Here is a 14,587-nt window from a genome sequence, read left to right as displayed (position 1 = left end):
AGAGTTGAGTGCCATCCAGACACAGGAGGGCCAAAATGGCAGTCACCTCTCTGCCAGTAATGTGTTCTATTTCTCACTATTTAAATACATATAAAATGCATAAAAAAACACAGCGTCTCACTTTTCCTTCTCAATCTAAGATTATTGGACATGGATCTATTGTTTGTGGGCCAGGGGGTATTTAAAAAATAACTAACAGGAGAGGCTCAATGCAGTAAAAGTATAGGCTATTGAACAATAGGGTATTTGTTGGACAATACTGGAGGGCATCAGAGGAAGTGGAGGCATATACCTACTGCAGACAAAGCTAGAGTTGGCTGCTGTTGACTACTGTATGTCAAATATCAAAAGATATTTAAATATGTGAGCCATGGGGAGACCGGGTATGATTGTAACACTTTTTTTCGAGCACCTGTAACTCACTCATTTTTATAGCTACAATCCTAAAACCTTTTTTTCCAAATACCCACATTTGTCTACTTCAGGTAGAACCAACTCAAATTTCTGCAAGAAAATTACAGACCTTGTAATTTTATGTAAAATACAAGGTGACCCTTTGTTACAACCGACCCCAGCACGGGGTGGGTTGTAACACATACTGGGGTAAGTTGTAACAGTGAGATAAAAGACAGAAAAAGAGAGGTCAAACCATGCAATATGTTTCAAAAACATGTTTGGGGCATTGAAATAGGTCTATGAACACAAGAAAACAGTTTATTTAATTTTGTTTCTCTTTGAATGACCATAACCAGAGTAGCCGTGGTATATGTGGTTGTGTGTATGTGTATTTTTGTGTGTGAGATGTGTGTAGGGGTGTGTTTGTGAGTCTACAGCTGACAAAAATAATGGCAGAGAAATTACATGATATATCATTAAACATTAGACATAAATAATTGTAGGCCATCTGGAAGGGAGAGGATGTAGTTTCCAAGTGAGTTGTAGGACAGGTCAACACCCACTCCTCAATACTGAAGCATTCTGTAATCTTTTTTTTTTAAATCTAGCAATTGTAATTTGAATGCATGTGGAGTGTTACAACCTACCCCGATCCCTGGCAGCCATATGTATCTTGCTGTATAGGCCTACTGATTTGGTTTATGCTTGGATGAAATGCATCATGTTTTGCCTCAGAGACTACAGTTTAATACAATATGAGGAATGTGATTGTATCATCAATGGTAAAAGTACTAAGAAAAATATAGCCGTGGTGAAAAATGTGACTTTCTTATGTCAAAATCACCTTTTCCTTTGCTAAATTAGAACGGTTGACATTATAGGCTTAAAAATCACCATGTGGGATAGTGGTGGAGTAGTGAACATGCTGATGTGATCATATGTCCAATATCTTATTCCTGTTCTGTGGAAATGGTGATGTTACAACTATCCCTGTGTTTCAACTATACCCGGTCTCCCCTATACTATGTAGCCTAGGTTATTCACAATGTAGACAATTTTTGTTTCGCATTACTATAAATGCAAGGTGTTGCTCCATATGAATTTGATATAGCACAATGTTGTGCCAGCATGCTGATATGATTTTGTACAGCTCCGACAATTATCCCGTCGAGTCACCGAAAACTACCATTCCCAGACTTCCTCTGTGCCTACGCGCAAGGGATTTCGTAAAAACAGGAAGGGGAACGAGGAAATAATGCTGAATGAATCATAGGGCAGGCTGGCGTTCTGCGGTTGAACATTGAACCCGAATACATTCCCGAGCCGCCAGCTAGATGGATGACACGGGGACCCAAGACAACTCGGTTCAGTAAGAGCAGGGTTGCTTGATGCTCATTTTCCTCGTTTCATCCGAGTATTTTGTACACATATGATGGAACGGGCGATGGAGCAATTAAATGTACAGCTGAATCGGCTGACGCGTTCTCTGCGCCGTGCCAGGACCGTGGAACTCCCGGAAGGTAAAAGAGACCAAGCGAGCTCAAATCTCCTTTTTTCTCAAATGACTGCGTAATTGGATGATTTCATCATCTAATATTATATGATAGGCGGGCATACGAGCAAATGTTGTGTCGTTGAGACACTCTGACACATATTTTCCTGTTTACAAGATGACTATCTAAATATAGGTTAGCGATTCTCATAACATAAATGTTAACTTACAGTATCCAATCAGGCCTAGTTGTAAATGGCCACATATTATGCGCAAAGAGGAACGAATACCTCTGCAATGTGTTTAAGATGCATGTTCTGATTCCTGTTTAGGATCACATCCAGATTGTATTGTTCTTTTTCAAGCCTAAAGTGGCTTTAAAATAATGTTTTCTCAAGCTGTTTTACTTTAGAGTAGTAAAACCAAGGAAAGCCAAGGAAATGTAGGGGAATGACAAGTTAACTGTGTATCTCTGAAGTCGAAGTTGTTTACAGCCGTGCGTAGCAGTGATGTAGGCTAACCTCTTGGTGTTCTTGTGTCATGATAACAGACAATGAGACAGCAGTATACACTCTCATGCCCATGGTGATGGCTGACCAGCACAGGTATGTCAGAAAAGAAGCATATTGTCCAGCCGTGACAAGATCATAACAGCCTACTTCCTCATTTCCTATCCGTTATGTTTTTGATGTCACGTTGAGTGTTATAAAACCACTAGCTGAAAAAGGAAACAGGGGTTTTCCTAGTGTGTGATTTGAGTGACTAAGCCCAGTACGTTGACTCAGAGTAGCCTAGAGAACCTCCCTAGAGAAAAGCCCCATTGCTTTGTTTTCATTGGAGGGCCAAAAAGGCCATAGTAGAGTTTTCCCATGATGAGGTCTGCCACTTACTGTAGTTAGAGTTGGAGTTAGTATTTGAGTTTGTACTGGAGATCAGATTCATGATGCGGGCACTAAATCATGTAATATCTCCCTGATCTGTCAGTTTAAAAAAATAGGGCTATACATATGCATATACATATATTGTTTATCTATTTATTTATTTATTTATATGTTCACCTCTGTGTTAAATAATAACCATCTGTGAAAACATGGCTCTCAAATGTTCACTCTGACTTCTTTCTCATTTCATTACTTAAGATCAGTATCTGAACTACTCTTGAATTCCAAGTTTGATGTCAACTATGCCTTTGGTCGGGTGAAGAGAAGTCTCCTTCATATAGCTGCCAAGTAAGCTTTTTGATTGTTCACACCCCACTAAGGCTTTTATGTCTTCTAATGGTCTGGCTTAGTAAACAGAGGATTGTCAAGAAACATCTTGCCCAACATAGTCTGTTATTGTTGTTCAGTCTCTGCCCATTTCTTGATGGTGACATCATCAGATTTGGGTGGGAAATGGTCATGTGGATTATGTTCTCTTTTTCATTTATGAAGTGAACCCTTCATTATCATTCCTTTATTTAGCAGAGGTTTTTATCTAGCCGAAACTTACGCAACAGAACATAATCCCACTATGTGGTCTTCCTCTTTACAGAGTTAAAACCCCATAGCCCCCACAGTAGTGTCTCCGTAGATTACTTTGGTGTCGCTTATGCACAGGGGTGCTTGTGGGTGATGAGCTTAGAGTTTGTTTTGTCCTGTGTTTTCCCCTTATTCTATTCTTACTGTTATTGTTGAGTGTTGTACTTGAGAGCACAGATTAACCAGAGTCAAATTCCTTGTTTGTTTACGCAAACCTGGCCAATAAAGCTGATTCTGATTCTGATTCTAATTCTGATTCTGATTCTGATTTCCTTTGGCAGCTGCGGATCTGTGGAGTGTCTGGTGCTGCTGCTGAAGAGAGGTGCCAATCCAAACTATCAGGACATATCTGGCTGCACCCCCCTCCATCTGGCTGCCAGGAATGGGTAAGCACTCAGGGGCACTCGCATTCAGTCAGACGCTTTGGCTTTTTTGTTTGTTTTTTTACTACTTTATTACAGTTGTTTGTCCACATATACAGCACAAACTTCACTTACTTCACCTGTTTTACATTGCATTTTTTGTTATTAAATATAAGGCAACAGAAAAGAGACAGACAGAGAAAGACAAATAAAACAGGAAAAAAGCTATAGAAGGCATAACAGACAGGGAAAAAACATCAACCACAACAACAACATAACACACACACACACACACACACACACACACACACACACACACACACACACACACACACACACACACACACACACACACACACACACACACACACACACACAAAACGCTTTTTCTTTTAAGCCAGGAATTCTCAACCTTTTTGGGCGCTAAGACACACAAAAGGTGAAACGAAAGCACCAACATATGATTACTGGCTATGATGAATGTCACACATATTATTAGGCCAGTGGTGGTCATTCTCACATGCGCACCACAAAAGAAAGACGAGTAATGACATTATGCTAAAGATTACTGTGAAAGATTGTGTTGCTCAACAAAGGAAAGAGCGCTGTCAAAAGTTGTGGGAATCCTCAGATTGGTGGGTAGATGTTTTTCTGTTGCCATTAGAGCAGGCAGGTGAAACAGTTGTGGGGTCTTGCAACTGCAATATATCCTAACAGCCATGCTTATGGGTGGTAAACTATTGTGAGGAACTTGCATAGAAGGAGGGTTAGGGAAGTTGCAAAGCTCTGACTTCCTAAAATTCTTTTAAATTAAGAAGCTGTGCCATTGATTCAGTTATGAATAGCCTGTATATCCCATTTCATGAACCTGTACAAAAACACATTGGGTTCCACAAAAATCCACAGCCTTGACTCAGCGGTTGAGAACCACTGCTCTATAAGCGACTCTTTTAATTTTTCTCTGAAACATGGTAGCCCAGACCTCAGTGTTAACGCCTTGCTTTTGGATGTACACTTGTACAGGCCATGACATGTCTGGTGCTTTGCATGCAACAATTCGACAGCTGTTGTTACAGTGTTTGGGCACAGTACCTTCCTCAGGGAGCCTATAGTGTCTAGCGCCTTTTCTGATCACTCGTTAGTTTGACCCAACACTCCTAGAAGCAACAACACAAGACGCTGAGCGAAGCCTACACTAGAAATGTCTGGTGCTTTTCCATTTCTGTGCTCTGATCAGGCACCAATCGTCTGACACTCTTTAACTGGAAACTTAATGCTAGGTTGCAAATGTACATGCACACCAAGAGGTGCAAGCTGACCTATGTTGGTATGTGTTGTATGTTTCCTACCCATTGAAATGAAGGTTTATTTTGACACTAGACATTCCACAATGGCATTTATTTTTCCACTAGACATTGCCCGACACTGCCACCTACAGTCCTCTATATTCATTACAGTGTATTCACATGTATTGTATTGATCGGCCAGAGACTGTTATCTAAAGTGCATTGTGAGCCTGAAATCAAGTCAAGTCATGGAACCAAAGGTTGCTCTTAGGCAGATTAGTTTTGGTATAAGAACCAGGTCTAGGTTTGGTGGAATTTGCTATCTCATGAGACATGTAAAGCCAAAGGAAAGGTCCAACATTCTGCAAATTTGGAGGACAAAGTGGTACTATGGTGAGCCAAGTCCCATTGACCTATACCCAACTAGTGAGATGACACTGTGTAATGAAAGTATAATTCATTGATTTCACGCAAAATAATCACTGGTGACGCGAGACGTTGCACGACTAAGTTAAAATAATTTAAACTGTTGAGGCGAGCATATCGCTGTATAGGTGAACGGGCTTTCAACTACATTTTGAATCAGTGAAACATAGAATGCGATTTCTGTCTGCAGCATTGCACCCATAAGGCAACTGCTACCCCTGTCCTGCATATGACGGCTAGCGCTCCTGTCCTGCACACAGCAGCTAGCGCTCCTGTCCTGCACACAGCAGCTAGCGCTCCTGTCCTGCACACAGCAGCTAGCGCTCCTGTCCTGCATACGACAGCAGCTGCTCCTGTCTCAGTCATGTCATCTCTATTGTTTTCCCCCTCAGGCAGAAGAAGTGTATGGGAAGGCTGCTGGAGTACAACGCAGATGTCAACATCTGCAACAACGAGGGACTGACAGCTGTGAGTTTTATCCTTGCACACCTATGATTTTTCATAGAGCCGTGACGGGTGGATAGTTGTTTGTTACTTTAAAGCAACACTAAAGAGTTTTTTGTACCTTAAAATAATGTTTCCAAAATCATTTTAGCTGTTCATCAACTCGTAACAGGGTGAACAGCGCTTCATGCATTCACTTCGTGGCCCTCTATCGGCTATAACCGCACTATGTAACTTTACCAGATCGGGTAGCGTCCCTGTAATTCGATGAAATGAGACATTAGAAATGACAAATTTTACTTGCTTCGATGTCGCATCATACTTTCATAAAATCGTGCAACATACTCTACCTTGTCTGTGAACATCGTTATTTGCTGGATAAACAAAAGGGTTCAGATGCAAAAGCCTCTAAATCCGTCTGACCACTTTTCTTTTAAATGAGCATTTTGTATCAGGCTCCTATAGGGTTTCGCCTATAAATCAATATTTCAGACCAGGAAGAGAATGGTATTTAGTGAGTTTTGAAGCTTAATTATTGAATTAACTTACACTATATGTGAAGAGCATTCACTCAAAATCATTATCTCATTTTTGACAAAAAGTGGATTTAGAGGCTTTTGCATCTGAACTCTTCATAGCGTGCGTGCGGCAGAGGAAAAGTGCTTTAGTGTTACTTTAAATTACATATAACCAGTGATGACAAAAACATAATATTAATGACCACCCAACACATGGCAGTTTCCCCCAAACCTATATGGCCATAATGTTTTCCTCTGTGCTGCACTTCTCGCTGTCCTGCACCAGATCCATTGGCTGGCGGTGAACGGCCGCACTGAGTTACTGCACGACCTGGTGCAGCACGTCACCAATGTGGACGTGGAGGACGCCATGGGCCAGACCGCCCTGCACGTGGCCTGTCAGAACGGACACAAGACCGTAAGTAGCCTCTTTCTTTTTTCTATATATATATATTTACTGAATATTTTTGGGGGGCTTTTTATGCCTTTATTCAGTCGTCCAGACTCCAGAGTCGTCCAGTAACTGGAAGGTTGCTGGTTCGAGCCCAACTCCTCCTGACCCTGTCGAGGTGTCTTTAAGCAAGACACCTAACCCCAGAGCTCCCGAAGGGCAGGTTGCCTCCGGCATCGGTGTGTGAATGAGTGAATGTGAGGCATGATATGTAAAGTGCTTTGGGTGCTCACTGAAGCCGATAAAAGATGGATTTGAGTGACGAGATGCTGAAGTTTTGGATGATGCTGATGATAGCCCTCTTTTGGCGGTCTCTTTTGTAGACGGTGCTTTGCCTGCTGGACAGTGGTGCGGACATCAACAGGCCCAACGTCTCTGGAGCCACGCCCCTCTACTTTGCCTGCAGGTATTGGCCATCATCATGCCACCATCATCTGATTGTCACACCTTTTATGCAGAGGATGTAGCCTGGCATAGCCCTCCGTAAGCTTCCGCTCAATTTTCATTTCCCTTCACCATTACACCTCTGTACGATATTAGTACGAGGGTTTGGTATGACCAGGCTACAGAAGATGTGGCGTCTGCCTTTTTATAAGAAACGTCTGACGCATTCAACTTGCGTAGAAACTATTCAAAGTGGCAAAACTAGTAATCTGAAGGGCAGATGTTTTTTTTTGCTGATGACCGCTGAAAGTACCTTACCCCTGGTCGGCTGATTGCGTAATCAGTGCTTGCCACTGTCCTCTAACCACGGGCAGGCTAGTCCAATGCAGGGATAGGTCGGTCATGTACGTCCGATGCAGGCATAGCTTGGTCACTCATGCTCGTCCAATGCAGGGATAGCTCAATCACAGCTGTCTGATAGCTCAGCTTCATGGAGCTGGGCAATCTATAATCTACCGCCATACTCCCCTCAAGTGGAACATTGCTGCTTTGTAAAAGGCCCTTCAAGCTGAGGTGGGAGGGCCGGTAAGGCTCGGACAGCGGGCCTTGAGTCAGGTGTGCTGGTGAGCGTAGGATTGCTGGCGGATTGGAGGCTGCCTGTGTAGAATGCAAAGGGAACTAGGTTCTCGTGATGTAGCCATCTGTAAGCAGAAGCCCTTTGAAAAAAAATCCCTGTGATGAGCGATTGGAGATGGGAAACCGTGTTTTGACTTCATTAACTGATTACAGCTCATCTCAGGTTGACATTTTAGTGTTATATGAAAAAAAATTAATATTTTGAGATGTTGGATTTTAGATTCCCATAAGCTGTAAACTGTAATCATCAAGATTATAATATTCAGGATTAAAACAAAAAAAGGCTTGAAATATGTTGTTTTATGTGTAATGAATCTAGATTATATGAAAGTTTCACTTTTTGATGAAAAAATCAAACTTGAACTTTTCCCTAATATTCAAACGTACGCGCATGGTCTTTTCGCCAGGCTTCGCCCACCTAATAGCTGATTAGGGTTACCATACCAAACCAAACCGCCTGTCTAGTGACCAATTGAGAAAACAGCAGCTTGTGTGAACTGATAACTCCATGGGGGGTTGGAGCGCTTCAGAATGTCTACATTTTAGTGACCAATTGAGAAAACAGCAGCTTGTGTGAACTGATAACTCCATGGGGGGTTGGAGCGCTTCAGAATGTCTACATTTTCAGGTGAAGGCATTGCTCAAAATCATAAGCAGTAATCAAATTAATTCAATATATATCCAAGTCCTATAGGCTATAAAGTATATCGTTATGGTAGCAATACAAACTTAATAAAACTTTTTTTTGGTTGTTTTGTAAGAGATGCCTTTCAAATAAAAGTGTAAATCCATGTGCCAGGCACAGTGCCAGGGAAGCGCTGATCAAACAAATCTGTTCTTTGTCATCGCGCCTAAAATTACAAATAAATAAAGCAGCGCTACTTTAGTTACCGGCAGCATGCCCCATGCAGACAAAGCTTGTTGCCGAGCGACGCGGCCTCTCTTGTTCTATAGTGTTTTGATTACAAATGATCATCGAGGAGATGCTGCAGTGCAGACTGAGCTGACACAGATCGAGACCCGATGAGGACTAGCTGAGGACCAGATCAGGACTAGTTTAGCAGAAGATCAGTGTAATGGTCAGTGTGAGGAGGGTAATTTCAGCCAGCTGTCTGAAGGAGATGACAATTTCACTGCATTCTTCACTTCACATCAGTAGTCATATGTACAGTATGTGACAAATAAACATCCTTGAATCCTTGTTGAGATGTTTCATCGGATGGGACATATACAACATACACAGCAAGCAAAAATATTAATGCAGATCTCATGAGGCTGTTAAGACATTGAGGAGAGCTCTTGAGATGCTGTTGAAAAGTTTTTTCAATGGAGTTTGTCTCAATTCAGTGCAATTTTAGTGCAAAGTGATGTGGAGGTTGTGAGGTGATCTGGCTAAGTCACTTATTATAGGTGCAGCTGTCCTTGCTATCCAATAAAATGATTTTTTGCTAATTCTATTTTCTCCTCACAGTTCTTTAGCTGTCCTCCTTAAATGTGTTATACTGTAATCAGCAATAAACGATTCCCTCCAATTGACACTGTAGCTCCAGGAATGCTGAACGCAGTTTATGTTGCAGAGGGTTGTATCTAATCTAGCTTCCGATGCTGCGCATATTCCAGTGATGCCATAGCTGCGGTGTTGTGTGACCGAGGATGTAACCGAGTATTTGACCGCCATGCTTCTCCTCTCCTCTCTCCTCTCTTCTGCAGTCACGGCCAGAGGGACACTGCCCAGATTCTGCTCTCCAGAGGGGCCAAGTATATAGCAGACAAGAATGGGGTCACGCCTCTGGACCTGTGTGTGCAGGTTAGCTGTGTATGCACACACACACACACACACGCGCGCGCACACACACGCAAGCGCACACACACGCACACGCACACACACGCACACATACACACACACACACAGGCATGCATATACACAATGACAACTGCCATCTAACGTTCAAACGTACATATGCAATCACACAAAAACGTACAGACTCATTCTGGATAGGGATGGCGAAAACTACTAATTTTCTTGACCGACCACCGAGCCTCATTAGCCGGTTGAAACCGGTTAACCGATTCGTTTAAAATATTCTACGCTATTTGAAATAACAGCCACGCAGTTTTGCAACTCTGTCGCATCTCTCTGTCCCCCGCTCACACACACAGCCCCCAGCCAATTTCACTCACGTCACTGTTTTTAAAATCCCCTAGAGCGCGAAACATGAGTCCCGCAAACCAAGGAGCTTGTAAATAAGTGGAGGACAAATGGCTCCTTCGTTTCGAAATGGTTTGGGTACAAGGTGATCGCGTTGCAAATAAAGGCGTTTGTCTAGCGTTAGAAGCTCATTTGTACGGTGGTGTATTGCTGTCACACTAGAAATAAATAAAAGGCTCAGTATCAGGTAATTACGTGAAAGTTTCAAGTAATTACGTGAAAGTTTCTTGTTATAACAAGATCTTTTTCACGTTTTAACAAGATATGTTTCATGTTATTACATGAAATTATCACGTTATTTCGTAATAATGATATTTTCACGTTATAACGTGAAAATATCATGTTATTTCGAGATATGATATTTTCACGTTTTTACAAGATATGTATCACGTTATTACATGATATTATCACGTTATTTCATGATAACGAAACTTAACGAGACCAGGCTGGAGAGCCTATGGCTGGCATAGGCTGAATGAGAACAGGCTTGTCTGGCTGCTATTGCAGTGCTGCTTGATGAGTGTTTGCTTTTGAGCATGTGTGTAGGCTACAGTAGCCTACATAGTCGCCATCTGACCAAGTAGCAGGAACAGGGCTGTATATCGGCAAAGAGCCGCTGCGTAGGCGGATAGAGGTGAGCAGGAGTAGCCTGCCCACAGTCTGTGTATCGGCAGAGAGCCGCTAATGAGGCGGACAGAGAGGTGCAGGAGTAGCCTGCTCACACAGCCTGATAGTTCTGCGTCTTCTTCCCATCCACTTAACGCAACTTAACGCAAGACGGAGAAAGGGCCTTGATACATTTGTGAATGTTTACGCAATTTGGGCGCTTTGGCTAGCTTGCATGTCAGGTCATCGTGGTCATTTTTAGGGCTGCGGGGAGAGGCCGCTGGGAGAGCGCTGCAGTCACACAGTGCAGGCTTTTTGAGATCACTTCATCACAGTAATCATCAGCACGGCCCAAAACGCCACACCGGGATTCTTCCCGACTCTCCCGATTGCCACTCCACTGCATACAGGTGCAGAATATTGTAATATTTGTTTCGTGGTCGTCGGAGGAGTCAAATCACACACAGACAGGGAGTCACGTTTTACAATTTATTTAAAGTTGACACACACAACCCAACCTTCCGAATGCACCCACCCTGCATTCATCCGCACACAACCCACCTAAAACAGCCCTCTCTATGGCGGAGTTATGCTAGGGGAAGGGACTGGCCATTAACCCCGGCCTGGGGCTAACTATGCCCGCACACACACGCACAATACACACACTCACACAGGCCTGTTAGTTCGTGGAGTCCCAGTTACCACAGCTAGCCCACAGAGTTCAGGTAATCCACAGTAGCGATAGAGTCCACAAGTAGCCACAGTTAGCTCACAGAGTTCAGGTAATCCACAGTAGCGAGAGTCCACAAGTAGTCAAACGCTCCGGCTGGCCGCGCGACTCACACCAGCCCGAGCTCCCTCTCGCACGCCCCAACTCGCAACTCTTTATCCCTGATAATCATCCACAGTCGACAAGCTGCAGGTGTACCACTCCTCAATCAATCAGTCAATCATTCCATTTGTTCAGTGGGGGCACAGCCGTCGTAGCCAGTAAACACCGTTCACTACAATATTCTGGACAATGCTCGGGTGTTTGCATTTATAACAATATCATCCACAAGTTTAATAACTGGAAAATCGCCATAAACAGAGCTTAACATAGAATTTGATTGACTCGTGAGCCATAGTAACCAGCCTTTCTTGCCCCTCCTTCTGTTTAGTTTCATTATCATGAAATAACGTGATAATTTCAAGTAATAACGTGATACATATCTTGTAAAAACGTGAAAATATCATATCTCGAAATAACATGATATTTTCACGTTATAACGTGAAAAGATCATTATCACGAAATAACGTGATAATTTCATGTAATAACATGAAACATATCTTGTTAAAACGTGAAAAAGATCTTGTTATAACAATAAACTTTCACGTAATTACTTGAAACTTTCACGTAATTACCTGATACTGAGCTTTTTATTTATTTCTAGTGTGACAGCAATACACCACCGTACATTTGAAACTGAAATTGCCGCGGCTCACTTAAGAAAATGACAGCTCCGAGGAGACGCCGCTATAGTTTGAGGAAGTAGGCCTACTAACAATAATAAAGAAAGATGATCATCATTACCTTATCTGTTACCATTGCTGACCCTTCCTGACCCTTCCTGAAATGTAGATGTAATGTGTTTCCAAATCTAAGCCCATCTTATGCGGAAAGTTGCTGCAACACGATAAAAACCAATGGATAAAACGGGCACCTCCAGATTGCAAAAGACACACCGGCCGAGGCATCCATGCGAATGTTTTTATTGGTTTATTAAGTAGCCTACAAGCAGGCGAGATGGAACGAGATGGCTAGCTGTAGTAGCGTTTAGTCCACTGTCTATAATAATAGCCTAATTTAGAGATCGTTTTTTTTTTTTTTAACCGACTAGCGACAACTTTGATCGGCTAACGTGGATACGGTCAACCATCGGTCAAACAGTCACCGGTTAACATCCCTAATTCTGGATGTGTGTGACACTTTTATGCGCCCTGTGGGTGGTGCTTTAGCGTAATTGTTTGAATTGTCTGCTGTTGTTAAAAGACTGCGCCACACCCTGAACTCTGCAGGGCACCATGGGAGGATATTCTTTTACACCTGATCCCTTAGGTCTCACTCTATATGATTCACATGTTGAAATAAAAGCTCTAATATTAAACAAGTAGTTCCAGCCGTTATGCTTTAATAATATATAATATATTTGATTTACTATTGATATATTAAATATAATTTAATATATACTACTACTACTACTACTACTACTACTAATATACTGTATATGTTGTGGTCACACCACACGACTCTGATGGCCATTACATCTAACTGTGGCAAGCCAGATCTGGGATGCTGCTTCTGTGTGTTGCTTGGCAACCCTTGTTCCCTAAGAACTACATTGCTTTGCGGAAGAATGATGATTCGCTAGTGACAAATTCTTTGCGTTTTCATTGCTGTTTGTTTATTTTATGAAACCTTTTCATATCCTCACACACACACACACACACACACACACACACACACACACACACACACACACACACACACTGTGCATAATGTGACCAGAGTACTCAAATCTGCAGTCCCACACTTATGGCCTGTTGTCCTTGGCGGTCCTTCCTGTAGGGTGGCTATGGAGAGACCTGTGAGATCCTCATCCAGCACCACGGCAGGCTCTTCCAGACCCTCATCCAGATGACTCAGAACGAGGAGCTCAAAGAGAGCATGGTAGCCGACACCACACCCTTCTTCTGCTAAAATTAAACACCAAAATGACAGGGTTGCCTTTTTGGTGTACTTGAGCATGCATACAGTACATGTGTTTCAGGGCAGGAGGACTGTGTGTAATCATGCATATTAATTGTGTGTGTTTGTGTGTTTTTGTTGTCTGTGTTTTGTTGTTGTTGTTTGTGTGCGCAGCTCAGGCAGGTTCTGGAACACGTCTCACAGCAGAGTGACTCTCACTATCAGCGCATTCTGACCAGTCTGGCTGAGGTGGCCACCACCAATGGACACAAGCTTCTCAGGTACACACACACACACACACACACACACACACACACACACACACACACACACACACACACACACACACACACAAACACACAAACACACACACACACTCACACTGCTTCCTCACACACAAACTCACCCCCCTAAATAAACACAGTCCACGTGGACCGGCTGCACTGAATATGATGTGAGCTGACTCTACCTTGTTCTGTTTGTTCCTGTGGACACATTGAGCACACGACGTCTTATTTAAGTGGTTGCAGTGGTAGCCAAGCAAACAGGCCATGCTAATGCACCCTCACACACACACACAGACATGCACATAACACACATATAACATTTCCAGCTCTTTACAGTACCCTTCTCTCTCTTCAACATCTTCCCTTCACGTCTCCCTAAAAGCTTGTCCAGTAGCTACGAGGCTCAGATGAAGAGCCTTCTTCGGATCGTCCGCATCTTCTGTCACGTGTTCCGCCTCGGCCCGTCCTCGCCCAACAACGGCAACGACATGGGCTACAACGGCAACAAGACGCCCCGCAGCCAGGTCTTCAAGGTCAGCAGGCACCAGAGCGTTCAAATGTGGAGGGCGGACGCCATCAGAGTAAACAAGCACACATCGCCCGAAGCTTTTACCCCTTCCGCTCTTTACTGCTGCGCTCTTCTGCACACACACATGCACGCACGCGCATGCACACACACACACACACACACACACACACACACACACACACACACACACACACACACACACACACACACACACACACACACACACACACACACACACACCCACATACATACATACATGCACATTTTTTATTTGGAATGACCAATACTGATTAAAACACCACAGCATCCAAAT

General features: G+C 43.1%; 1 protein-coding gene across 3 annotated transcripts in view; it reads left to right on the top strand.

Annotated features, from left to right (window-relative positions):
* The first annotated feature begins 1,659 nt into the window (after positions 1-1,659).
* hace1 (HECT domain and ankyrin repeat containing E3 ubiquitin protein ligase 1) overlaps positions 1,660-14,587 on the top strand; it is a 28,013-nt gene continuing 15,085 nt past the window's right edge. The window contains exons 1-11 of one of the 3 annotated variants that reach the window (XM_062539228.1): positions 1,660-1,916; positions 2,439-2,493; positions 3,028-3,117; positions 3,690-3,794; positions 5,875-5,950; positions 6,731-6,862; positions 7,219-7,301; positions 9,626-9,722; positions 13,339-13,440; positions 13,633-13,739; positions 14,128-14,278. In XM_062539228.1, the coding sequence (XP_062395212.1) occupies positions 1,826-1,916; positions 2,439-2,493; positions 3,028-3,117; positions 3,690-3,794; positions 5,875-5,950; positions 6,731-6,862; positions 7,219-7,301; positions 9,626-9,722; positions 13,339-13,440; positions 13,633-13,739; positions 14,128-14,278 (1,089 nt within the window). In that variant the 5' untranslated portion in view covers positions 1,660-1,825. Of the gene's footprint in view, positions 1,917-2,438; positions 2,494-3,027; positions 3,118-3,689; positions 3,795-5,874; positions 5,951-6,730; positions 6,863-7,218; positions 7,302-9,625; positions 9,723-13,338; positions 13,441-13,632; positions 13,740-14,127; positions 14,327-14,587 lie in introns of all 3 variants that reach the window. The other 2 variants (XM_062539227.1, XM_062539229.1) reach the window with 2 other exon arrangements.

This window comes from Sardina pilchardus, chromosome 6 (genome assembly GCF_963854185.1).
Source record: "Sardina pilchardus chromosome 6, fSarPil1.1, whole genome shotgun sequence".
Taxonomy (NCBI): domain Eukaryota; kingdom Metazoa; phylum Chordata; class Actinopteri; order Clupeiformes; family Clupeidae; genus Sardina; species Sardina pilchardus.
Note: the sequence above shows the minus strand (reverse complement) of the source record. Positions and strands in the feature narration are given on the sequence as shown.